General features: G+C 35.1%; 3 protein-coding genes across 8 annotated transcripts; 1 reads left to right on the forward strand and 2 right to left on the reverse strand.

Moving 5' to 3' along the window:
* Positions 1–864: 864 nt before the first annotated feature.
* Positions 865–4,626, reverse strand: LOC109179912 (probable glycosyltransferase At5g03795). 5 transcript variants are annotated; one of them, XM_019329395.1, is made up of 5 exons: positions 4,420–4,626; positions 2,944–3,731; positions 2,724–2,854; positions 2,094–2,442; positions 865–1,694 (listed from the first exon to the last, which is right to left on the reverse strand). In XM_019329395.1, exons 1-5 carry the CDS (start codon positions 4,517–4,519, stop codon positions 1,038–1,040), a joined length of 2,025 nt encoding a protein of 674 aa, XP_019184940.1. In that variant the 5' UTR covers positions 4,520–4,626; the 3' UTR covers positions 865–1,037. The 5 variants fall into 5 exon arrangements, with proteins under 5 accessions (XP_019184940.1, XP_019184938.1, XP_019184939.1 ...); XM_019329393.1 differs by having other exon boundaries at positions 2,944–3,773; XM_019329394.1 differs by having other exon boundaries at positions 2,944–3,737; positions 4,423–4,624.
* A 6,137-nt stretch (positions 4,627–10,763) lies between these two features.
* LOC109179843 lies at positions 10,764–11,419 on the reverse strand. The gene is made up of 2 exons (XM_019329321.1): positions 11,375–11,419; positions 10,764–11,276 (listed from the first exon to the last, which is right to left on the reverse strand). Exons 1-2 carry the CDS (start codon positions 11,417–11,419, stop codon positions 10,764–10,766), a joined length of 558 nt encoding a protein of 185 aa, XP_019184866.1.
* Positions 11,420–20,815: 9,396 nt separating this feature from the next.
* Positions 20,816–24,680, forward strand: LOC109179733 (exosome complex exonuclease RRP46 homolog). 2 transcript variants are annotated; one of them, XM_019329224.1, is made up of 9 exons: positions 20,816–20,854; positions 21,095–21,279; positions 21,959–22,072; positions 22,591–22,691; positions 23,123–23,143; positions 23,311–23,383; positions 23,751–23,818; positions 24,041–24,173; positions 24,267–24,680. In XM_019329224.1, exons 2-9 carry the CDS (start codon positions 21,174–21,176, stop codon positions 24,365–24,367), a joined length of 717 nt encoding a protein of 238 aa, XP_019184769.1. In that variant the 5' UTR covers positions 20,816–20,854; positions 21,095–21,173; the 3' UTR covers positions 24,368–24,680. The 2 variants fall into 2 exon arrangements, with proteins under 2 accessions (XP_019184769.1, XP_019184768.1); XM_019329223.1 differs by lacking the exon at positions 20,816–20,854 and having other exon boundaries at positions 21,045–21,279.
* Positions 24,681–25,672: the final 992 nt, after the last annotated feature.

A 25,672-nucleotide genomic window follows, 5' to 3' on the forward strand; every position in this document is an offset into this window, starting at 1 on the left:
TCATGATATTTTCTCACTGAAAATTTTTAATTATTACTTTTTTCAGGTATTTTATGTGATATATTAGGTGTTACATGGTTACAATGTTATGTTTTTACAAAATTACACCTCATACTTTATTAAAGATATAGACAGAAAGAGTATAACTTATACAATATAAAGTACAATTTTACAGAATACACAACATTTATGATATCATACTGTTATATTTAAATCATCAAAACAATGATCTGCATAGTATGAGTTAGATGTTACGATTTTGTTCTATAAAAATTATTTGTATAACACTATACTCAATGCAGATAATTTTGTCTTTTTAATGATATGTTAGGTATTACATAGTTACAATGTCACATATTTTGTAAAATTACATCTTGTACTTTATTAGAGATACAGAAAGAAAGAGTACAACTTATAAAGTATAAATTACAACTTTATAAAATACAAGACATTTACGATATCAGACGGTTATGTTTAAATCATTAAAATGATGAATTAAAATGATGATCTACTTAGTAAGAGTTGGGCTTAGAGACCAAATCTTTTCCTAAAAAGTTAAATATCCAATTCGAGTGCTCAATGACTCGACAGTCATGGTCAAATGTTAGTGCGCACAAAAAATCTGTCCACTTTGGACATAATCTCATAATCCCTACACTACTACTGTCGAGATTCAAACCATAATCTCCTCTCCTAAATATTGCCTACTGAACCAGTAAAGTAAGCCCATGTGAGCTTCTAGAGAGTAAATCTGATAAAAGACAATAGAAAGATTGGAAACCAAACAAAAAGCTAAGATCACATTTCTAACATTTTGGGCATAGAGGCCTTGCTCAAACAAAGAAGATGTGGTAACCAACACAATGAATCACCAAAAAACAACTATATACCACATTATCTTTGTACAGAAAACAAATCAGATCCTCTCTAAAAGATAATCTACAACATTCTTTTCCAGGAAAAAGATAATCTACAACATTCTCTACAGACAATTCTTATGCACAGGATATACAACACATGTATATATATGACATTTATCATCCGGTTCTTATCCCGAAAACTCTGTTGTGCCACACCGAATGCAGTATCATGTGGAAGGCGTCATATTTCACGGGTTTCATATGCCATAGGAAATGCTGTTGCACGAGCTTAACCCTTCGCTGCATCTCCCGAAATCTTCTGTCGGGGATAGATTTGAGGATGTTCTTCAAGTCCGGAATATCCTTCTCCGGGACAAAAACAGTGAAGGACTCCCAATTCAGCGTCTCGAAAAACGGGGGCACGAAGTTATCTGATATGATCACGGGAACGCACTCGTAGGAGAGGGCCTCCACCACGCGGGGGCTGTTGACTTCGTACCCCTTTGCACAAATGCAGTACTTGCTGCTCTTCATGTAGTCGACGTAGGCCGCTGTGTCCACGTGACCAAAGATTTTCATCTCGGGATCTTTGTTCTCCCAGTGTTGGAGCAGAATAGGGCGGAGATAACCGTGCATGTTCCCCGCGAAGAAGGCGAGGTTATGTCGCCTGGAAAGTGATTTCCCACCGATTCCTCTAAGGGGTTTCTTTGGCGATTTCACATACGTTTCGGGAAGAGATGCATCTTTCCCGAACTGGAAACCTTCTTTCGACGCATCCGCATTGCACAAAGCTCTGATGCAATTCGCCATTAGTCGCTTCGTCTCCGAAGGGGCCTGAAAATAGTAAAATTGTCATATATACAACTCGGAAAAACTAGTACATTTCACCAGCCAACACCGCTGGAAATTATGGAATTTCCGACCACCTGAAAGTGATCTTAAATCAAGTCGAAAGCCTTGTTCCGGCCACTTTTGGTATCCGGATACCAAAGATTTTTCCGGATACCAAAAGTGGCAGGAACAAGGCTTTCGACTTGATTTAAGATCACTTTCAGGTGGTCGAAAATTCCATAATTTCCAGTAGTGCAAGAATCTTTAATGTCGTAAATCTTGCAATTAATAAAAGCTCCTTCCATTCCAATGTTTCATTGGTCCCGAAAGGAGAAAAGCATCATAGAAGAAACACAAAGATCAGCAAGTCAACACGAATAATCGGTGAAGTTTAAAACATACCCAGTCATGGCAGGCAACAAGAAAATGGTCGGCTCCAATAGTTCGGTTCCAAAAATCGTGCTTTCGAATGAGCACATTAAGGTAATCACTCAAGCATTTGACAAGCGGTTTACGATTGTGAGAATCGGGAACATATAAAGTCTCCTCCAACATTCGGGAACTAAACGGTAAGTAAAATAGGTGAGCCTTCTTTGGATTTTTCGTCACAAATTGTTTGCTCGATTTCAGCACCTTCATGAACCAGCCCTCGGAAGCGTATATTCCTTTAAGAACAGGCGTGTGGAATATCGGTCTTTTCCCTTCAGCATAAACGTAGACCTTGAGAGTCTGCTCCATCAATTCATAGCTCCTGCATCAAATCACAGATGCTCGTTTTGGCACAATTTATAAAGAAAGTTTATCAACTTATGTTTGGTGAAATATACACTTCATAACCAAAGAGGTCAATAATGTTGAGCATATAATCATTAATGTGCAATCCAACTATAAGCCTAGGCTTTTAGTTGAGATGGAGTACATGCTTTAATTTGGTATCAGAGCCTGTTGCTTGGAACCCACCGCACACGTGAGTATCCAACTATAAGCCTAAAACGATGCGAGGATATAATTGAAAAATGAATATATACTTACCTTATAAACATGGATAAATTTCTATATAGAGGAGCATATAAGCCAGGAGCATCGCCTACTAGAGGTGCATCTTCAATCCGAGCTTTTGCATTTAGGATGTCTTGATCTGTTGGTGATGACCACCGTGGTTTCTAACAAAAAAAAATATTAAAAATTAGAGAGGGGCCAATTAAACTCATTCCCCATGGTGAAATGGGAATTGAAGCACTTTTGTTCATACCACTGAGCGAAACGAAGTGCGACTTTGTTGTAACAAAACATTCATTTCAGCTATTGACACTACACGATCCGCCTTCCTATCAGACCTATCCTTCTCGGCTGGAATGGGAGAACGATTGACTGTAGAAGGAGTGCCTTCATTGTTCTCGAGTGTAGAATCTTTATTTTGATCGGGAGACGTTGCAGGAGCTTTCGAATTTGCGTTCACATCACCACGGGGTGTCAACGGTGGAGGTAGAATTAATGGCAGAGACACAACAAAGGGAATAGCAGGACTCGTGTCCATGGTCCCGTTTTTCTCCAATGCTGGATCGATATAACTTCCCGTGTTTCCATCTGGTGAAGAAGTATTTTCGGGCCTCATATTTGATCCCGGGATATTGGATATCGTCTCTGGTTCAAAGCTATCATTTCTTCCCGAAACAGCCACCTGTGAATTGTTACCCAAATCAAAATCCTTGGATGGAAGTTCATCCTCGGGGTCAATATCATCCGACTCAGAAAACTCTTTAACGTCTCCATCCTTTCCACGAGAGGGGTCAGTTACGCTAGTTATATAATTGGTCACATTAGAGCCAGTGGTGTTCCAAACCTCCCTTATATGTGTAAGGTTCCCCGACACACTGGAATTACGAGTTGAACTTTGCATTTGGAAGCTGCCGATATAACCAAATGGATGACCGATAATCTGAATCAATACGACCGTGGCAAAAGCCAATGCAGCAAACCATATAGCCCTTCTACTCTCCAATACATTCCTACATCGAAATCCAGTAACCATCCTGGTTCCTGAAACAAGCAATTTGGTGAACAATAAGAACACTACTATCCCTGGGAAAAAAAATTGCAGTTTTCTAACTTTTCACATCTATTCATTATTGAACCCAATGTCAATGCAAAACAAACTCTCAAATCTACATAACATAATAACCCATATAAGTGAAAGGACACCCAAAAGGGCATTAGAGAAAGAAATTAGAAAGCCACTTCAAGAACCCATTCAATCAAGAATCAAGAGTAGAATCAAGAGTGGATTCAAGAACCCCAAATTCACAAAATCATTAAACAAACAAAGGGCTAATAATAATAAGCCAATAAGCTAGATGGAATTGGTGAAGAGAAGTAGAACTGACATGCAATGAACTTCCTTCAAAGATAAGAATTTCTTGCACCAGTCACCAGATCAAGAATCAGTTTGGACAGCTCAAGAAACACAAAGAATCTAAAAACTTGGGGGCTCTGCCAGCTTCTTTTTGTTTTAGTCAAAAAAAAAAAAAAAAAAAAAAATTGGTTGGAAAAAATATTCAATTAGATTGACTTTTAAAAAAAAAATTGCACTTTCCCCACATGCCAAACAGAGCATCACCACTCAGTCCATATACCCCGATATATATACACAGACAGATATACAACCACTAATCCATACATACATACAACCATATATACATGCATATATATACATATATGTTTGAGATACCTGTAAGGGGTTGGAGGGTGCAACCATGGCTGACTGTAATGGAGTCTTCTTGTCGAAAAGGAAAAGGAAAAGTGAGGAAGGAAGAGGTCTGAGGTGGCATAAATTATTGAGACAAATATGCCCATGTAGTTGTTGGAGATATTTCATAAATGCCCCACCCATTATTGCTGGCTTTTCAGCATAATTGATGATAGCGGCGCTGTTTATGTAATTGACTAATGCCCTAATTTCCATTTTCATTCTTTCTTGGTTTGGGGGACAATGATTTAAAGAAAGGAACTAAAAAGGGCAGAGGCTAAAAGTGGAAATAGATAAAACATTGTATGTTTTTTTTTGTTTATCGAGGAAGGACTAAGCCCGGTGCCTTACAACAAACACTCTTTCGAGATGGTTTTCACGCGCGGCAGAGCACTCAAATCAAACAACAACGCATCCTTAACGCTAGATAAAACATTGTACTCCATATTTGATTTAGTAATCCACATCTTTATTCTTTTTTTTTATTATTATTATTGGGAAAATGGACAAATAAGCCCTCAAACTTTACCTAAGAAGTTAATTAGGCCTTTAAGCTTTTTAAAGTAACAATTAAATCTATCAACATTGTATTTTGGTGCAATGAAGTTCTAAAATCAGTTAGTGACCTACAATCACATGTCACTAGGGTTCCAGTCAATATTTTAGATATATTTTCAGCAAAAAAGTGACCGGCAACCATCGCCGGTGAATCAACGGAGGAAAAGGCGACCCAGTTAGGGATCTAATAATCTTGTCTTCTCCTCCGTTAATTCACCGGTGGTCATTTTATTGCTAGAAATATCATCAGAGTTGGTTGAAATGTTAATCGGAACCCTAGTGGCCTGTGATAGAATGTCACTAACGGGTTTTTGGACTTCATTGCACCAAAATACAATATTTATGGGTTTAATTGCTACTTTAAAAAATTTAGAGATCTAATTGACTTCTTTATGTAAAGTTCGATGATTTATTTGATCATTCTTCCTTTTTTATTTAATACTCGTATCAAAAATAATTAAGCTTTTTTTCTTGAACAGTGCTAATATTATTCATTTTAATATTTATCTTGTTTAACATGACAATATAAGATTAAGCGTTACAATTTTGTCCCATAGAATTAAGGGTGCAAACAAAGTCAAGATATTTGTTAGATATTTGATCAAAGTTTAATTTGAGTTTCGTCGAATTCAATTTCGAGTTAAGATCGAATTTAAAATTTGTTCGCTCATGAATCATCGATCAAACCTCTCTCTCTCTCTCTCTCTTTATATATATATATATATATATATATATATATATATATATATATATAAACATAATAAATTTCAATCCAGGTTATACCCCTGGTTTATATTCGTTTTTTCTATTAATTTTTTTTGTACCTTATGCTATAAAAGTTGTACTACATAATTTTTGGACAAAAATATCATTGCCGTTATAGCTTATGTTATCTTTCCACATTATTATTACCATGGACATGCATACACAATATTTTTTTCTTACATCCTTCAATAGTAAGTTTGAATTCATTTAGGTTTTAATTAAAATGTTACCATAGTTATATTTAGTAATTTATCATTTCTATATTTTTTACCTCAATAATATTAATATGAATGATACAATTACATATATACACACACATTATTATTTTTAAAAAATTAATATAACTAAGATTTTAATATTTAATTTTAATATTGGACATATATTTTTTGCGCATCGCGCATATAAAATACTAGTGTATATATATATATATATATATATATATATATATATATATATATATATATATATATATATATATATATATATATATATATATATATATATATATATGGCACAAGTGTCAAATAGGTCCATCAACTACTACGAAGTGCTCAATTCCCACCATGAACTAAATTAAGTGTCAAATAAGTTTATCTACCAGCTAAATTCATTCAATTGATATTTTTTACAGGTTACCAACAAGTTGCCTATTTAATTATTAAAATAAATAATTAATTTTTTTAAAAAAATAAATAATTAAAAAAAATTAAAAAAAAAATAGAAAGAGAACAGCCACCGGCTGTCCTCTCCGGACAGCCGGTGGCTGTTCTTTCTTTTTTTTTTTAAAAAAAAAATTGTTTAATTTTTAATTATTTATTTTAATAATTAATAGGCAACCTGTTGGTAACCTGTAAAAAATGTCAATTGAACAAATTTAGCTGGTAAATAGACTTATTTGACACTTAATTTAGTTCATGGTGAGAATTGAACACTTTGCAATAGTAGATGGGCCTATACACTTGTGCCATATATATATATATATATATATGTATATATATATATATATATATATATATATATATATCAAACTCAAGCTCAATTGAACTAATTCGAATCAATCAAACTAAACTTGATCCTTATAAAAATTAAGGAGTAAAGTAACTATAAGATTTCAAGTTCGACTTCTAGTGAAAGTGGCCTATTAATCTATTACCTCTGGATAGTAGATGATCTCGAGTTACACTCAAGCCTAAAATTTTAAATTTGATCAAAATTGAGCTCAAATACAAACCACCAACTATAACTATTTTGAATTTGAACTCGAGTTACTCTAGATTCGAATTTAGCTTGACTCATTTACATTCCACATACAATATTATCGAAATGAACATAAATATATTTTATGAATTTATTTTAGCAAATTATATATCGGAACTGTTTCAGCAATTTAGTTACTACTTATAAAAAGAAATTTTAATTTATTTAGCACTTATTAATTATTACATATTAATGTGTTACTTGATTGTTGCATATTTGTCTCTACTCCATAATATATTATGTTGTCAAATTTTGTATGGCATTTGTTGATAATAATTTAGTATATAAAATTTAAAAAAACGATACTAAAAGGTATGTTGGGCTGCGGCCGCCGCTGGCCGCGAAATTAGCTGATCTCATATTCTCATTGAACCCCATTGTCGGTGGGGCTTCACGGATCGCATTCAATGCACCTATGCACGTATACTTACTCAAGACATTAAATGCAACATAATTCCTAGGAAAGTGTTTTTTTTTTAAAGAAAGAGAGGCTAAGTCTCAAGATTATCTAATTCTACGGATACAAGCACCACCCACGTCACGGATGAGAAAGCTAACTAGCTAGGCCTTCCGGAGCATCATTGAAGACCTAAGTGCCCCAATCTTTACTTTGAATCATATTCGCCAAAAAGTCGACACATCGATTTCCTTCCTTGAAAATCTGATTGAACGAGATTCCATCGAATTTGTTCGCCATGTTAATGCATTCAGCCAAGAAATCGAGTACTGCCGACATGATTTACCTCCTTGTCTTCTCGCAACAAATCAACCACTAATTTGGAGTCCATCTATACCATAATTCTCTGGAATCCTTTTTCAAAACAAAGTTGTAGACCCTCTCTTAAGCTTCAAAACTAGTTGGGACGCCAATCTTAACCATAAACCCCCACACCATTTTCCCAGTCGACTCCCGAACCAAACCAACAGCTGAAGCCAGACTCGATCCTTTTTTTAACAGCTCCATCGCTGTTTAATTTGAACCACCCAAGGTAAGTGTTATGTGTGTTGGACCAAACAAGGTATGCCACCCATTAAGTTTTTTTGTTTTTGTTTTTTTGTTTTTTTGTTTTTTTTTTTTGTTTTTTTGTTTTTTTTTGTTTTTTGTTTTTTATTTTTGTTTTTGTTTTTGTTTTTTTAATCGTCATTTTATCCTTCAATTGTTTTTCAACTATTAATGTAGTTTTTAGTTTTCAATTTCAACTAATTTAATCATCGAATTATTTAAAATTTTGTTAATTAAACTCTTTGAGTATCAAATTGACAAAATTTTAAAAATGTAGAACTCACCATTTTGGTAACTCGGAAGGTTTAATTGACGAAATTTTAAACATTTAAAGGATCAACTTAGTTAAAATTGAAAACTAGGGAATACATTGACAGTTATGAAATAATTGAGAGATCAAAATAGTAATTTTTTCTTTTTTAATAATCCTAGTTTCTCGATTTCACAGGAACCAACTCAAATCAAAATCTCCAATGTTCGTATCAGAAATCGAACTCATACTTTGTTCTAAAAAGTAAATTTTAAGTAAATTGTTCATCTACTAGATCAATGTCTTTGGGAGATTTTAATAATTTTACCAAATATTGTTTACAATATACTAGGATTTTCACTCGTGCGATGCACGAAATGTATTTGTTATAATATATTAAAAATATTTGAGTCTTTATACAATTATTTAAATTATAACATCAAATATTATATAGTGCAATTGAAGATATCAGGGCCAGATTTGAGGCTGTGCAAGCTGGGCTACCGCACAGGGCCCCCAATTTTATAGGGCCCCCAATTTTTTAGGACTCAGTATACCTAATATACCTCAGAAATTTAAAAAAAAATACAATTAAACGTAAAAAGATTGAGAGGAAGCAGAAAAGTGGCGATGTTTCCCAATGTTTCTTCGTAAAAAAAGATTTACAATACCCCAGTTTCCGTTGTTTGTTCCAATTATTTGTCTCCTTTAGCGATTGGCAAATGAATATATGGAGGATTGAGAGGAAATAAGGAATCAGAAATTCAGAAGAGTTCAATTCATCTTAGTATTCTTCAGTGAGTCGACATCTGCAATTCATCTCAGTCTCTCAGTTAGTGAATCGCTACGTCCACAACTCCGCACTCCACGAAATGACACTGACGAACCTCACGAGCGGAATTACGGAAATATGGAATCGTCCACAACTTCAGTACTTTGAACCTTCTGCGTTTCTCCATAGCATTGTAGCAAAGTAGCGATTATAATTTAATCATTTTGGTGATTAGCAAATGGTTGCATTTCCGGCAAATCGACATTCGGCAATCTACCTTGAACAGTCGGCCCTGCTGCGTTTCTGGCTTTTTGCCTTTATTGCCTTGAGTCTTCTGGTCAGCAGGTCAGACCCACCGTTTTTTTTTTTTTTTGTTTTTTTTTTGTTTTGTTTTGTTTTTTTGTTTTTTTTTTTGTTTTTTTTTTTTTTTTTGCGTTTTTTTAATAATTTATTCAGCGTTTTTTTAATCAAATTTATTTTGAGTTTTTGCAGGCATGTAGAGTATAGACTTAGACTCACAGTGTTTCATTGTTTCAATCTGAAGGCAGTAGGCAGTAGTAGACGAAGAACATAAACAAAAAATTAAGGGCTTTTCGATTAGGTTGTTTAAATTCTTTTTCACTTTAAATTTTTAATTTTATATAAATGTAAACTGTGTAATATGTTTGCTCCTTGCCTCTTTGTTAGAGTAGCATATTTTCATATTATGGCTCCCAACATTAGAAAATATGAATCTGGCCATAAAAAAGTTGTTTGAATTTTTATTCTTTGTATTGAAAAATCATATATTTTACGGTATTGGTTGTAAATATTGTCTTTATACTTTTGATAGAGGTAAAAGGGTTGTAAGGCCTCATTTCTTTACAAGAACGGGGCCACCAAAATAAAAAAACTGGCACTGGAAGATATGGTCTGGATCGTTTATGTTTGTTGATGCTATCATTGCTTGAATTCGATCAAATAATTGCTCAAATTAATAGCTAATGTGTAGATGTACACATGCGGTGCTGTAACTTTAAAGATTTTATATATCATTGTTTAAGATTTTTATAAATTAGACAAATGTTCTTGTTCTCTAGCAACTTAGTTATAGTAATCAATTGTTATCCTAATTCATTTGCATAGATGATATATTTTTGTCTAGATATATAGCAATTTTGTCATTTTGGAAAAAAAAAAAAAACATAACATCAACGATTGTATTTACACATTATTGAAAACCTCTTTGTAGACGAAATTGATAGTCGCGACACAATCCTGTACATCCTCGTCTAGAGCTAACACCTTCAGGCTATCAGGATGGGTGACTCGGGAGAAAGTCACGTACAATTGTCTGTGATCAAATACCGGTTTTTTTAGCAATAACCCAATGTGAGTTAGTGTTTGGCCTTGGCTTTTGTTGATAGTCATGCCATATGCAAGCATCAACGGGAATTGTTTACACTGGAACTTGAAGGGCAATCTCGTATCAGAAGGAGTGAGAGATAATCGGGGATAAGAACTTTGGTTCTTTCATGTGTCCCATAACCTTTCTTGCTTCGACAATGTGATCTGTCAATCTTGTGATGATGAGCCGCGTCCCGTTACAAATACTAAGAGAGTGGACTATGTTTCGCAATAACATAACAGGTGCACTGACCTTTAATGTCAATGAATGATTAGGAAGATATGACAATCTCGAACTATTTAAGAATTCAGGAGTGTATACTTCTGATAGATTTTCATTGTCTGATTCTGCCCTTACACAAAGAGTCACAACTTAAATATGTTTGTCCTTCTGCAGTATTCATGTCGCACATGTACTGATTAATTTGATCAACGACATCTAAAGTCAGGGAGAGAATTGCTTGGCCTTCTAGCTGTGACTCATCAAGCATGTCATATCTCGAGCTTGGGAATGTGCTTTCCACTATAGTTGCTATGGGATCATGTCCACACTTCAACAAAAACCATGCCAGAATATCGATCTCAAATGAACCGCCGTTTACAACCCTTGCAATCTCATCTCCGATGTCTGTAATCCATTTTGAAAACCAATCAATCGTTTGTCTATCTTCCTTTGAAGCTAAGGTCCGTAGTTTCAAGTTCTTTGTGAGCCTTAATACCTTGCAATTTGTCCACAGGTATGAAGAATTAATAGTTGCTCCGACAACTACTGGTCTTGTTGCTTTCGGAATAACAGGTAGGATATGTCTAAAATTGCCGCCCAAAACTATTGTCTTTCCACCAAAAGTCTTTTCAGCAATACCCAGTATATGACACTTTTAGTCGTACTTACAAATGGTACAATATCCCCACATATCAAAATTTTTAATCTCCTTAATTTACTTACCCTTGAGACTACTATGTACATTTGAGCATGATTAAAGACCGGCATTCTAAAAAATAATCCCACGTGTGATAGTGTTTGCCATTGACTTTTATTTATTATCATGACATATGATAGCATCAAAAGAAATTGCTTTCTTTGGAACTTGAAAGGCAATCTTGAATCATAAGGTGTTAACGACATTCGAGGAATTAAAAATACCTTTGTTCCTGCATTCGTTCGACACATAATCTGAGCTTCCAAAACATAATCAACCAACCTTGTAACCATTACACAATTTTAATGAGTGATCTATATTTCTCAATACCATCACATGTGGTAGATTTCAGCAATCCATTGTGCACCTTGTAACCATAATCTATATTTTTCTTATTAATTGTGTTGCCTATTCATATTTTGCAGTGTTAAATGTTGAAAAAAAAAATCAGTAGATTATGATTTTAAGTTTCTGTCATTTTGTATCTATTTTTTTTTAATACTTAGTAGCTTATAGTTTAAAGTCTAACATATTATTTTATGATTATTAATTGTGTTGCATATTCATATTTTGCAGTGTTATTTCTCAGAAAATTAATATAGAACATTATGACTTTAAGTTTATGTCATTTTGTATCAATTTTTTGAAACCTGAAATCTTATAGTTTAAATTCATATATCAAATTGTTGGAGATTACATTCAAGATGGTGGTTTAAAGTGTGTAGAAGGAAGACACTCTTGTCCCACATTGGAAGGATAAGAGACTAATTCCCACCTTTTTAATACCAACCCATTTGGAAGGCTTAAACTATTGTAAAGAGAGAAGGAAAGGGAACCCCACACGCACGCGCCACTGCCCCGCCCCGCGCGTCGCGGTGTGGTCACGGAATTTTAATTCCGAGTTTTTTCCCTTTTAGAGGTAGATTTCATGTAGAAATCTACCATCCACACATTAAGTTGTGGTGGAACAAGTCTTCCTATTCTTGTGGGCATTTTCACCACAATTCTTCCTAAAATCGTGGAGCATGAATGGTTGAGAGGGGAGGGGCGGGTATTTTCAATACTATAAATACCCTGCTTCTCCTCAGTTCTATTCACTCATCAAATTCTCTTCTTCTCTTTTGCAATCCTGAGCTTCGGTGTTAACTGGTCGAAAGCAACCGGTAAGACTACAACCGTCTCCGGGAAATTTTTGCTTTTAAGGTAGTGTCTTGCACACGTCACCGATCCCTTCAGGATTCATCCATTCTCAGCCTATAAAAAAACAGTAGCCCCAGGTCTACGGCATATTCTATCCGAATTTTCCCCAACAGTTAAAAGCAAAAATTATATTTTTATTTTCGGATATCATGTCGAGCTTCGTACCTAAGCCTGCATCTGACCTTGCCAAGCTTCAACCTCTTGACGGCCTAAACTATCGTCGTTGGGCAGTCAAGATGCTCATACACATCGAATCTGCTGAACTGGAATACGTTCTCACGTATGTTCCTGAACCTGCTCAAGCGAAAGCTGCTGACTCCACTAATCCTCAAACAGAGGACGACTCCACTTCAACCCCTGCGTCTGTAACACCTGAACCTGTCACAACTGACAAGTCTCAAGACATCCGGGCTAAGTTCGAGCGGGACAACAAAACGGTTCGCGGTCTTCTGCTGCATCACATGTATGACAACCTGTTAGACATCTATGCTAAATACAAATCTGCAAAGGAGCTCTGGGACATGCTCAAAAGGAAGTATGGCGCTGATGATGCTGGTCGGAGGAAGTACACGGTTGGGAGGTAGCTCAACTATCGTATGGTGGATACGAAACCAGTGATCGAGCAAGTGCACGAATATGAGAATCTGGTGTCCGACCTTGAAGCTGAACTCATTCCGGTAAGTGAAGTGCTACAAACCTATGCCTTACTTCAGAAGTTGCCAGAATCCTGGGGAGAGTTTCAAAACAAAGTAAAACATGAGTCCAAGGATTACTCCTGGGAAGAGATGGTCAATCACATCAACATAGAAGACGCCTATCAACAAAGGTCTGTTTCTAATTCTGGTACGTTAAAAGCTAACATGGTTGAATCCAGTGATGTTAAAGGTGATAGGTCCAGAACTGGGAGTGGTGGACAAAATAAAGGCTGGAAAAGAGGAGTCAAAGCCAACAATAATAACAAGTTCAAAAACAACCAGAAGAAAGGGAAATGAGGACCTTGTTACGTCTGTGGGAAGAACGGTCATCGCGCGGCGCAGTGCTATCGCCGATGGGGCGCAAACGACCAAAAGAATGTCCAACAAGAGAACAAGCATCAAGTAAACGTGGTGGAAGAGACTGAAGTCATAGCAGCGGTTGTGACGCTGGAAGAAAATGTGGTGACTGGCACGGAAGAATGTATCATAGACACTGGAGCAACTCGTCACTTCTATGCGAGTAGGATCATGTTCAAGGAGTTTCGTGCCTTCACTCAAGGACAAGGAGATCAAGTCTATATGGGAAACGACAGTACTGCTGAGGTAAGAGGAGTAGGAACAGTAGAGATAAAACTCAATTCCACAAAGTATCTGTTTCTGTCTAATGTGTTGTATGTCCCCACTATGCGGAGGAACTTGGTCTCAGGGCCCTTGTTGGTTAGGGCCGGGATCAAACTTGTGTTTGAATCCGAGAGAATGATCATGACCCGTAGAGGGGAGTACCTAGGGAAGGCTTATTTACGTGGGGGGCTGTTTGTTTTGCCCCTCATTGCATTCACTTCTGCAAACTTTGAAACTTTCATGAATAATCTTGCCACACGTAATGGCGGTTCTGCGTATATTGCTGTTTCTTTTGATGTATGGCATGCTAGATTAGGACATGTTGGTCTCAAATGCATGAGTAGATTAAAAACCATGAATATGCTCTCAAACGTGCAAGGTGATTCGCTTTCTCAATGTGAAGTATGTGCTGAAGCTAAACTAGCTAGAAAACCTTTCATTACTGCAAAGCATCATACAACTTGTGCTCTAGAGTTAATACACTCAGACATAGCTGATTTTAAAAATACTGAGACAAAAGGGGGAAAGCGATATTATATATCCTTTATAGATGATTTCACTCGTTTTTCAAAGATATATCTGCTTAGAACTAAAGATGAGGCAGAACAAAAATTTGTAAGCTTTAAAACTGAAGTACAAAATCAGTTAGAGAAAAAGATAAAAAGACTTAGGTCTGACAGAGGTGGAGAGTATGAGTCTACCTCCCTCAAAACCTTTTGTGAAAAACATGGAATCATCCATGAGGTGACATCACCCTATACACCATAACAAAATGGTGTGGCTGAAAGGAAAAATAGAACCCTAAAGGAAATGATAAATGCTTTTCTAATAAGCGCAGGCGCTTCTAACTCTTTGTGGGGGGAAGCTGCATTAACAGCTAATCACGTCCTCAACAGGATACCTCACAAAGGTTATGAAAAAACTCCATATGAGCTATGGAAAGGTTACGCACCCAATCTAAAATACTTCAAAGTGTGGGGGTGCCTGGCCAAGGTAGGTCTTCCTTACTTCAAGAAACCTAATCTTGGCCCTAAAACCTCAGATGCAATATTTGTGGGGTATGCAGAAAACAGCGTTGCATATAGATTTATGTACCTAGACGGCCACTCTATGTGCGAGGCACGAGAGGCCGAGTTCTTCGAACACATATTCCCACTAAAACGTGGATCAAATACCTATGAAAAAGTCTCGTCCTCACTACCTTCAACTTCTGAAACAGAACTTGAGTCAGAAGAACCTAGAAGGAGTAAGAGAAAAAGGACTGAGACAAGTTTTGGGCCTGATTTCATTACGTACATTTCTGAACTAAATGACATTAATGAAATTTCTGATCAGTTTGTGTGTCAGTTAATTCTAGAGGAGGAACCAAAATCCTTTGAGGCAGCTATGCGCTCAGTCGATGCGGTCTTCTGGAAAGAAGCAATACAAAGTGAGCTAGATTCAATCAAATCTAATCACACTTGGGAGGTTGTAGACCTACCGAAGGGAGCCAAACCTATTGGCTGTAAGTGGATCTTCAAAAGGAAGATGAGACCCGACGGGTCGATTGAAAGGTTCAAAGCAAGACTTGTGGCTAAGGGATATAAACAGAAGTTTGGTGAAGACTACTTCTGCACCTATTCTCCTGTAACGAAAATAGCCACAATACGCATATTGTTTGCTCTAGCGTCTTCTCACAAGTGGCTGGTCCATCAAATGGATGTAAAAACAGCTTTCCTAAATGGAGACCTGGAAGAAGAAATTTACATGTCTCAACCTCCTGGATGCGCCAACCCCGGGCAAGAAGGGAAGGTATGTAGACTAGTAAAATCCCTATATGGGTTAAAGCAAGCTCCCAAACAGTGGTACGAGAAGTTCCACAAAACACTGTTAGATCTGGGATACACGGTAAACCGATTAGATGCTTGTTTGTACTCAAAAGAGATTGAGTCTAGCATTGTCTTGATTTGCATTTATGTAGATGATATGCTAATCTTTAGCTCAAATATAAATGCAATAAAAGAGACAAAGAGGTCTCTGTGTGACAAGTTTGATATGAAAGATATGGGCGAAGCTGATGTGATACTTGGAGTGAAAGTCATCAAAGAGAAAGATGACTACAAGTTATCACAGGGTCACTACACAGAGAAACTGCTAAAGAAGTTTAACAGTTTTGAAGTGAACCCTGCTCAAACTCCATATGACCCAAGTGCAAAACTCTCGAAAAACATAGAGGCAAGTGTGTCTCAAGAGGAATATGCGAAAATAATCGGGAGTCTGATGTTCTTAATGAACTATACCAGACCTGATATTGCACTTGCGGTAAATCGACTAAGTCGATACACTCATAATCCCAGCGATACCCATTGGAATGCACTAAAGAGGGTGTTACGCTATCTAAAGGGAACGATGAACTGGGGATTGCACTTTTCTGGCTTCCCAGCGTCCCTAGAGGGGTATTGCGATGCGAATTGGGTGAATGATAGTGATGAGGTGAGCTCCACCAGCGGGTATGTTTTTACCATGGGAGGAGCAGCAGTATCGTGGAAGTCCACGAAACAGGCGTGCATAGCCAGATCAACGATGGAAGCTGAATTTATAGCTCTTGATCTAGTAGGGCAAGAGGCTGAGTGGCTTAGAAACCTACTGGCGGACGTGCCATTTCGGGGGTCTTCTACGCCGTCAGTGCCCATACATTGTGACTCGCAAGCTGCGATATGCGTAGCAAAAAATAGTGCCTATAATGGTAAGAGGAGACACATAAGAGTCAGACATGAGTCTGTGAGACAACTAATTCTAAGTGGCGTACTTTCACTAGAATATGTGAAATCCGAAAAGAACATTGCAGATCCTCTCATGAAGGGGCTAAACAAAAGAGCCATCCTCGAAACATCGAGGGAGATGGGCTTAATATCGATACAGTGAGCAAACTTCGAGGTTATATAAACCTGGAAGCTAAACACACCTATTCAGAGATAGGTCTCAGGTCAAAGAGTTGACCTTACGAGAAAGACCAAGTTATATATTCTTAAAGGGTGATTGCTGGTGTGTGAACTGAGTTCGAAACTAACTCTTCTTTCGATAGTTCAAGATCTAATTCACTATCAAAGGAGAAAGTTACTCAAGTCACTACGTGTCAGTTCAAGGTACAACCACTGACATTAAGATCAGCACTCATGCCAGAAATTCCGTCTTCTTCTTGCCACCTTGAATGTGTGGGGATTGTTGGAGATTACAGTCAAGATGGTGGTTTAAAGTGTGTAGAAGGAAGACACTCTTGTCCCACATTGGAAGGATAAGGGACTAATTCCCACCTTTTTAATACCAGCCCATTTGGAAGGCTTAAACTATTGTAGAGAGAGAAGGAAAGGGAACCCCACACGCGCGCGCCGCCGCCCGCCCGGCACGGTTCGGTTCGCACGCGCGTCGCGGTGTGGTGTGCGTTTTACTCGGGCTTTTATTTTAATTCCGAGTTTTTTCCCTTTTAGAGGTAGATTTCATGTAGAAATCTACCATCCACATATTAAGTTGTGGTGGAACAAGTCTTCCTATTCTTGTGGGCATTTTCACCACAATTCTTCCTAAAATCGTGGACCATGAATGGCTGAGAGGGGAGGGGCGGGTATTTTCAATACTATAAATACCCTGCTTCTCATCAGTTTTATTCACTCATCAAATTCTCTTCTTCTCTTCTGCAATCCTGAGCTTCGGTGTTAACTGGTCGAAAGCAACCGGTAAGACTACAACCGTCTCCGAGAAATTTTTGCTTTTAAGGTAGTGTCTTGCACACGTCACCGATCCCTTCAGGATTCATCCATTCTCAGCCTATAAAAAAACAGTAGCCCCAGGTCTACGACATATTCTATCCGAATTTCCCCCAACACAAATGACACTGTAGTTAAATCAAAATAAAACTGTAGTTGTGTTGAACTGAAACTGCAGTGTATACAAAATGAAATTGAATAACAGAATTACTTTTTGTGAAAGGGTGCGGAACGACGGGAAACTGATGCTGTTTCCTTTCATTAAACAAAACGACGTCGTTTTGATGCGCGGTACATAATCAATTATGCACCGCGGTGCACGATATAATTTGCCTTTTTTTTTTTTTTAATTGTTGGCCGAATTGGGCTAGGCAAGGCCAAACAAATAATTCACGGCAAATTATGCTGTGCAACCATGTGCACCATGCATGGTGCACACTGTTCTATGTTCATAATTACTGAACTATATGTTCATAATTATAAAGTTATACTAGTTTTTTTATGCGCTTTGTGCGAATGAGATAATGCCCAATAATTATTTTTAAATAAGTATTTCAAAGTATATCAATGCAATATTATATAAGAGATGTTCATGCTATTTCCAGGTAAATAAAAGTTGAATTTGTTTATTTAAATCGATAATTTAAAGTATATAAATGCAAGATAATATATGAGAGATTGATTATAATTGTCACTAAAATAAATTTTTGCAACTTTGTAATAATGCTAAAGTGATAGTCAAAATAAATACTACTTTTGGTTTAAATTTCTCTAATTTTTCTTAATTCTCTTTTGAGTAGCATTGTTATTGTTTTCATCTTCAGTACATGTCCTCTCTCTTTTTATTTTATTTTTATTGGTAGTGTGTCATGTGCAATTAAGTTACTAGTGGCAGCATAGAGGGATTTATCATGCAATGAGATTATGGTGTGGAAGTTTTAGATTTGCCTTGCTTTGTATATGACTGAGATTTTAGTTGTAATACAACTCTTTATCTTACAAACACTTATTGATATTTAATAGTGGTAGTTTTTCCCCTACATGTTTCATGTGTTGTGAGATGTGCAGTGTGTCATAGGTTATCATGTGAAAGTATTGAACAAAATATTAATATTTATTATATTTGTATAAAATACTTGGTAAATAAATATATTATAACATGTTTTGTATTATAACTTTGATATTTAGTTACAAGATAATGTAAAAAGAAGACAATGAACAATGTAGTGAATATAATAAATTAATAAATTTGAAGGTAAGGAATTTTTGAATTGTAAAGATAATATAACTAATGAAATTATATTTCTTTTAATTATTTTTATAATGAATAAGTTTTTTTTTTTTTTTAAAATAAAGCATTATAGACATCTAATTCTAAATTAATTAAATGCATATGTATTATTTTTTGTTGTAGCTACTAATTTATTTAATTTAATAAGAGTAATAAAGTGACATACATACTTTTCATCAACAATAATGAAATCAATGATTTTTTTAATTTCCCATCCTTGTTGAGACAAATTATTTTGAGAGTTTGCCCAAGAGAATTGCTGTCAATAGAGAATGATAATAAATAATTCAAAATATATGGTTACAATAGATATTAATATAATGATATAGTAAAAATTAACTTACAAATTTCTTTAAAAATTTTCATGCATTGATAAAATTTTGATGTGTAAACTTGTTTAATTGGAGTTAGTAGGATATTAACATTGTCAATTATTTAGAAAATGATCCTACCGTTTTATAGTCCATGTTTAATTGTATTTATAATCAACAACTTTGTAGTTAGGCCGCACATGTCTGGCAATGATGTAAGAACAATTTTGTCCGATAAAAAAAATAGTATAATATTTGTGAAGTAATGTACAATTGTACCATTATAAAAAAAATACAAAAAATATTAATACCATAATGACCTAAATCATTCCAATAATGCAAAATCATTCCAATTGTTGAACTCTGTATTCACAAATCACAGAACTAATGTTCATAATTTGATAACTATACAATTTAGAAATTATGAATCTACAGTACAGATATTATGAATCCGACAGTATAGAAATTATGAATCTACTGTATAGAAATTATGAATCTACTGTATTTAAATTATGAATCTAAGGTTTAGAAATTATGAATCTACAGTATAGAAATTAAAAATCTATAGTATAGAAATTATGAATTTGGAACCGTGTGCACCTTGCATGGTGCACACGGTCGCCCTACCCAAAATGACGTTATTTTGGTGCATTGTCCAAAAAAAAAAAAATCTTTTGTTTTGAATATACATAAACTCATAACAGAATGCACATAAACTCATAACTGAATACACATAATCTAACATCTAACATGATACATAATACACAGAAGCTCTTAACTGAATACATAGAAGCTCTTAACTGAATACACAGAAACTCTTAACTGAATACACAGAAACTCATAACACAATACATAGAAACTTTTAACTGAATACACATAATGGGGTTTGAGCCGTTTGGACGGACGGAGTTACGTCAGCCATTGAAACACGCTCGTTTTTGCTTGGGCACACATTGCTATGTGCGCCGTGGTGCACGATATAAATTGTTGTTATATCGTGCACCAGGGCGCATTGTGCGCCCCGCCCTACCCAAAATGACGTCGTTTTGATGCATTATCCGAACAAAAATCCTCTATTTCGAATACACATAAACTCATAACTAAATACACATAATCTAACATGATACATTATACACAAAAACTCTTAATTGAATACACAGAAACTCTTAACAGAATGCACAGAAACTCATAACATAATTCACAGAAACTTTTAACTGAATACACATAATGAAGTCTGAGCCATTTGGACGTATGGAGTGATGTCAGCAATTGAAACACACGTGTTTTGACTTTGGATACACATTACTATGTGCGCCGCGATACACAATATAAATTATTCATTTTATGCCTGGGCGCACATTACTATGTGTACCGTGGTGCACGATATAAATTGCGTACGTTTCATAATTCATCATTTTGTTTAATGAATTATGAACACAAAAATTAAGTCCAACAATAAAATAGGCCCAAAATAATAAAAGCTTCTTAAATAAAAACTTGATCTGGCCCAAATGGCACAAAACCCAGGCCCTAATCAATATAGAGTAAAACCCTTGATTATTTCCCTACTCAATCGACGACTACTGCCGCCGCGCCTGTCGTCTTCCTTCGACGACAACCATCGCCACTACTGCCGCCGCCGCAGGTTTTTTATTTTGTTTCATACTGGAAAATATATATGCATATACATATAGACAGGTTCCTCCTTTAAAAAAAAAAAAAAAAAACTCCTTCGTAAATCATATATATGTCATACGGAAAAAATATATATTTAAAGCCTGTTTCCTAATTTGACATGTCTCAATATATAAAGCCTATTTAACATTTTGATTTTCTTTTTATTTTTCTCTTTTGTTTAAACTCTTCCCTCCTGTCCGTTGTCCAGAGCTCTGACTAAACCCTAGCTAAACCTCGAACTATTAACACTGAAATTCAGAGTTTCACACTTTCACTACCTTCTGGTGATGGAGATAGACAGAGGCGATGGTCGAACGGCGAACCAGCTCAGGCCACTGGCTTGCTCCCGTGGCGTCCTCAACCGTGCCCATGGCTCCGCCAGTTGGTCCCAAGGTATATATTTCAAACCCTGTTTCCTAATTTGCAGCCATTATACAGGTTGTCTGATCGAGTTACTCCGAGATTCTTAATCATCATCCAATTCTCAGCTTAATTTCTTGCCAAACCCCCCATCAATTCTATATATCTGGGCAGTTCCGGCAATTAATGGATTTGTGCTCCTCATTTTTATTTTCCAGAATTTTGCATTTTTTTTTTACCTGTGCTTCTAAAGAAGCTGTGAAAATAGAAAAGGAATGCATTTGATTTTCTTACAGATTTATACTCTTCCTCAGTATCTCTGTTATTTGTGCGTTTAGAGTAGATTTAATCTGAGTGAACATGAGTTCATCTTCAAAATGGTTGCTGGGTGATTTATATGAATTGGTATACAGTGAACCCCATATTCACATAGCTATTTGAGTTTTTGATGAGCACTATTTACACAGTGACAGTATTTGGTATACAATTGTTTTATTTTTAAATATCAAATGTTATGAACTTTAAACTGGTGAACATTTTGTGTGGTTGCAATGAACATTTGCCACAAACATGATGGCCATTTTCTGCAAGGCTGAGCATGCTTTGAGTGTGGGGGTTCTTGACAAGATTCCTCTGTTCATATGGGTGTTTATTTTAGTTGGGTTTAATGTGGAATTGATAAGTTCAATTGTTTTGTACTGGACTGCTTTAGGAGAGACAAAAGTTCTGGCTGCAGTTTATGGACCCAAGGCTGGGACGAAAAAGAATGAAAATCCTGAAAAGGCTTGCATCGAGGTCATCTGGAAGCCCAAAACGGGGCAGATTGGTGAGCATACTGAAATTTAACTGCTTTCTTACAATTCATTGTCATTTTTTTTATTGAGTAAAGAGTTCTTTTTCAATTAATAGATTTCCATTTTATTGAAATCCATATTTCCACGATAATCTTTACTGTCTCCAGCTATATTAATATTAAAATTTAATCATTCTATAAGTAGGTCTCCTTTGAGCAAATAACTTATATGAATTGGCTAATATTTTTGTGTGTTTGGTGTTTGCTTCCATTAAACGAACTCAATTTCTTCTGTTTCTTCATTTCCTGTCTTTTAAAACTTTTTTATTTAAGATTTTTTATGGCAGGTGAAAATTTATCATTAAAAACATCAATTGATCTAAAATTATATTGGAAATCTGGAAACACATTAATATTTAGAATACAGATGTATAGATTTTCTGAGCTTGCATTGCAAACTAGAGTTCACATTGGTCTTTATAATACTAGTGTATAGATTTCTCATTTCTTTTACTTTCTTTCACCTTTGGATAAAAATTGTTTACATCTAGGTAAACAGGAGAAGGAGTGTGAGATGATAGTGAAGAGGACTTTGCAAAGCATTTGCCTTTTGACGGTTCATCCAAATACTACAACATCTGTAATAATTCAGGTGAGGTGCTCAAACACTGAAGTGGAAATCAATGCCAAAGGAACTTCTATTTAATGTACAGTTCTGTCAATGATGAATATAACCCACCTATTTAAAAAAAAAAATTGAGATTTTATTTGTATGATCTACCACTTTTGTGTTGCACAATTGGTGAACTCAACTGCATAAATATGGTCAAATTTTTTCCTTGCAGTTTTGCTAATTGTTAGTAGAGTATTGGGTCTTCTAATTTTCTCTTTGACAGCAAGCTAAGCAGTATTAAACCCCTCATACTTCCCATAGTTTATTTCTTATTAATTCAGTTATTTGACATTTTCTTTTTATGTTCACCATCACATACCTGCTGTGCAGGAAAACAATTAGAGGTTTTTAATATGCTTATTACAATGATATTCTTTCAATTCCAACCATGTGTTTGTCTTTTGATGCAGGTTGTGAATGATGATGGTGCTGTATCCATTGTGACCGGAACCTTTTTATTATATATTATTATTACGCGAGAATTCATGATTCGGAGGGGGGATTTTTTATTTGATTGTATAAACCATGCTACTTGAATTTCCTGGATTTCATTATATTTTCTTCATGAGTAAAATTCCTTGATAGAGATTTTGTTAAGCTTCTTCCCTGTGCAATAAATGCTGCGTGTGCTGCTCTTGTAGATGCTGGAATTCCTTTGAAGCACCTTGCTGGTATTTACGACTACTATTCCACCTCATCTTTCCTAACTCAGTTATTTGATTAATTATTTCTCCCTCTGTCCCATTTTACCTTTTCTTCATTGGTCAAACCAACTCTTTCTTCTTTGCTTATTTATTTATTTATTTATTAATTAATTTTTAAATTTAAATTTTTGTGTTTTATAGTACTTTTAATGTAGTTTCTAAATATATAAATTTTATAATATACTAATACTATACTTAATGTTATGAAAAATTGAATTCAAAATAGCTTCAATCAAGTCTCGTTAGCCGAACCATAGACACAAAATGAGACGGAGGGAGTATATGCAAACTTATATGAGAGAGGAACTAATGTATGACAATGGGATTTGTGCAGTTGCAATTTGTTGCTGCCTGGCAGAGAGTAAATATGTTGTGCTGGACCCTGACAAGTTAGAAGAGCAGGTAGATTCTCCTTTACTCATTTCACGTTGAAGTCTGTTAGGCTGTTATATTGGTTAATAAAGTGTTTGTCTTGACTTTTGATGGTAAAAATATGGCCAACGTATGGATTTGATGCTGTGTGTATTGCTCTCTTTTTTCAATTGTTGGTTGGATATTTCATGAGGCTATATTTTGGTTCATCGCTTTTTGTGATCATAACATTCGATCGTTTTAAAATGGCAGAAAATGAAAGCATTTGTATATCTGGTTTTCCCAAACTCCCCGCATTTGGCCCTCCCCAAAGAATCGTTGCAGGCGGGAGGTGAACCTATGGAATGCGGGATTATAACATCTGTTACGCATGGCAAATTGGAAGGTACATACATGCCACTATACACTTGTCGCATTAATCTCTTATGTAGCATCATACGATTAAACCCACCCGGTCATCTTTGGTTTCTTCTTTCAGTCGATGATTACCTCCTGTGTCTGAATCGAGCGCGTGCTGCCAGTGAGAAGCTATCAGAGTATCTGAGAAGAAGCTTGATTGCAGTCCCAGTTGGGAAATGAATCTTGTAATTAAAGCTGGTGTGGAGTTGACAGATAGATAATGGAATCTCAACGACTGCAAGAAAGAATCTGTTGGATTCCTTTTCTTAACTGCTGCTTAGCTTGCTGACAAACGCTAGTAGAATATATGGCTGTGTGAAAGGTTTTTGAGTTAGGTTGGGTGTCGGGTGGTATTGTATCATCCCATTCGCATAATCTTGTTGTTACATCATGTTCAGAACATGCTAGCTTGCATTAGTCTGACTAAATTTTCATTTGTTCATAATTACAATATTTATTTGATTTTGGTTTACTTTAAATCACTCATTTGTATTCATTCAACGAACTTTGAAGGTGTACTGAGTAGCTAGAGTTATAGTTTTGGTTTTCCAAATATTGTATTTTTATTATTTTAGTTCATAAGTTTTAAATTGATCGGATTTGGTCTTTCAACAATTAAATGTGTATTATTTTTAGGGGTGACTCTTTTATAGACTCTTACAAATTTTAAAAGTTTGCAGATGTTTAATTCAATAGTCCTCTCAAATTCTACAAATTATTTTTATTTCATTATTGCTCGTATGTATATTTTGATTTTGATTTTGATTTTTTTTGCAAACTTTTTATCCTTAACTTCCAAATTATCTTTACAAAATTTTCTCCCTAACTTCTAAACTTTCTTTATGAACTTTTTTCTCCCCAAATACATGAACAAAACAAAATTTTCATCAAATTTTACTATATATTTCATAATATTCATATAAATACCTATTCAATTAACGAATTGTTGTTCGTAGTCTACAAATAATAGCTCTTTCGCTTGATGCTTAACTGTATATCTGATGCAACTTTTTATATATATATTATTAATATTATATTTTTAAATGTTTTATTTAAACTATCTTGTTGGCTTTTACTATAGATAAACATAATAACGTTGGAAATGTTGATGTAGGTGAAACTATATAATAAGAAGAAATTTATGATATATTATAACATGTTCTGTAAAAAAATGATAAATGATAAATGATAATAATTAATAATTTTTATAGACTTTTTAAAATAAAAAAGTTAATAAAAATTTATGAATATTTTTTATATAGACTTTTATTAAGTGTTATAAAATTTACAAAATTTAAAACGACTCTATGAAAATAAATAAAAATTTATTAAAATCTATCATTTTAAATTTTTTTAAAAATATACAAAAGTTTAATGTTTACACAATTGAAAATTTCTATTTTTAGTTTTCCGTGGCAACTAAAATGTTTTCCATAGTTGGAGGTCAATTTGTCAATTTGAACTTATTAATGACAAAAACTGAAA

This window comes from Ipomoea nil, unplaced genomic scaffold (genome assembly GCF_001879475.1).
Source record: "Ipomoea nil cultivar Tokyo-kokei standard unplaced genomic scaffold, Asagao_1.1 scaffold0980, whole genome shotgun sequence".
Classification (NCBI taxonomy): domain Eukaryota; kingdom Viridiplantae; phylum Streptophyta; class Magnoliopsida; order Solanales; family Convolvulaceae; genus Ipomoea; species Ipomoea nil.

Bases quoted from the DNA above. Each gene is read 5' to 3' on its own strand.
- LOC109179912 (XM_019329393.1), bottom strand. From the start codon at position 4,519: ATGCCACCTCAGACCTCTTCCTTCCTCACTTTTCCTTTTCCTTTTCGA. The intron at 2,855-2,943 runs GTATGAACAAAA...TTTTTTTGTTAG, and splicing joins GCACTTCGTTTCGCTCAGTG to AAACCACGGTGGTCATCACC. The intron at 2,443-2,723 runs GTAAGTATATAT...GATTTGATGCAG, and splicing joins AATTTATCCATGTTTATAAG to GAGCTATGAATTGATGGAGC.
- LOC109179843 (XM_019329321.1), bottom strand. From the start codon at position 11,419: ATGCCGGTCTTTAATCATGCTCAAATGTACATAGTAGTCTCAAGG. The intron at 11,277-11,374 runs GTAAGTAAATTA...ATTGCTGAAAAG, and splicing joins TGTACATAGTAGTCTCAAGG to ACTTTTGGTGGAAAGACAAT.
- LOC109179733 (XM_019329224.1), top strand. From the start codon at position 21,174: ATGGAGATAGACAGAGGCGATGGTCGAACGGCGAACCAGCTCAGGCCA. The intron at 21,280-21,958 runs GTATATATTTCA...GGACTGCTTTAG, and splicing joins CTCCGCCAGTTGGTCCCAAG to GAGAGACAAAAGTTCTGGCT. The intron at 23,819-24,040 runs GTAGATTCTCCT...TTAAAATGGCAG, and splicing joins CTGACAAGTTAGAAGAGCAG to AAAATGAAAGCATTTGTATA.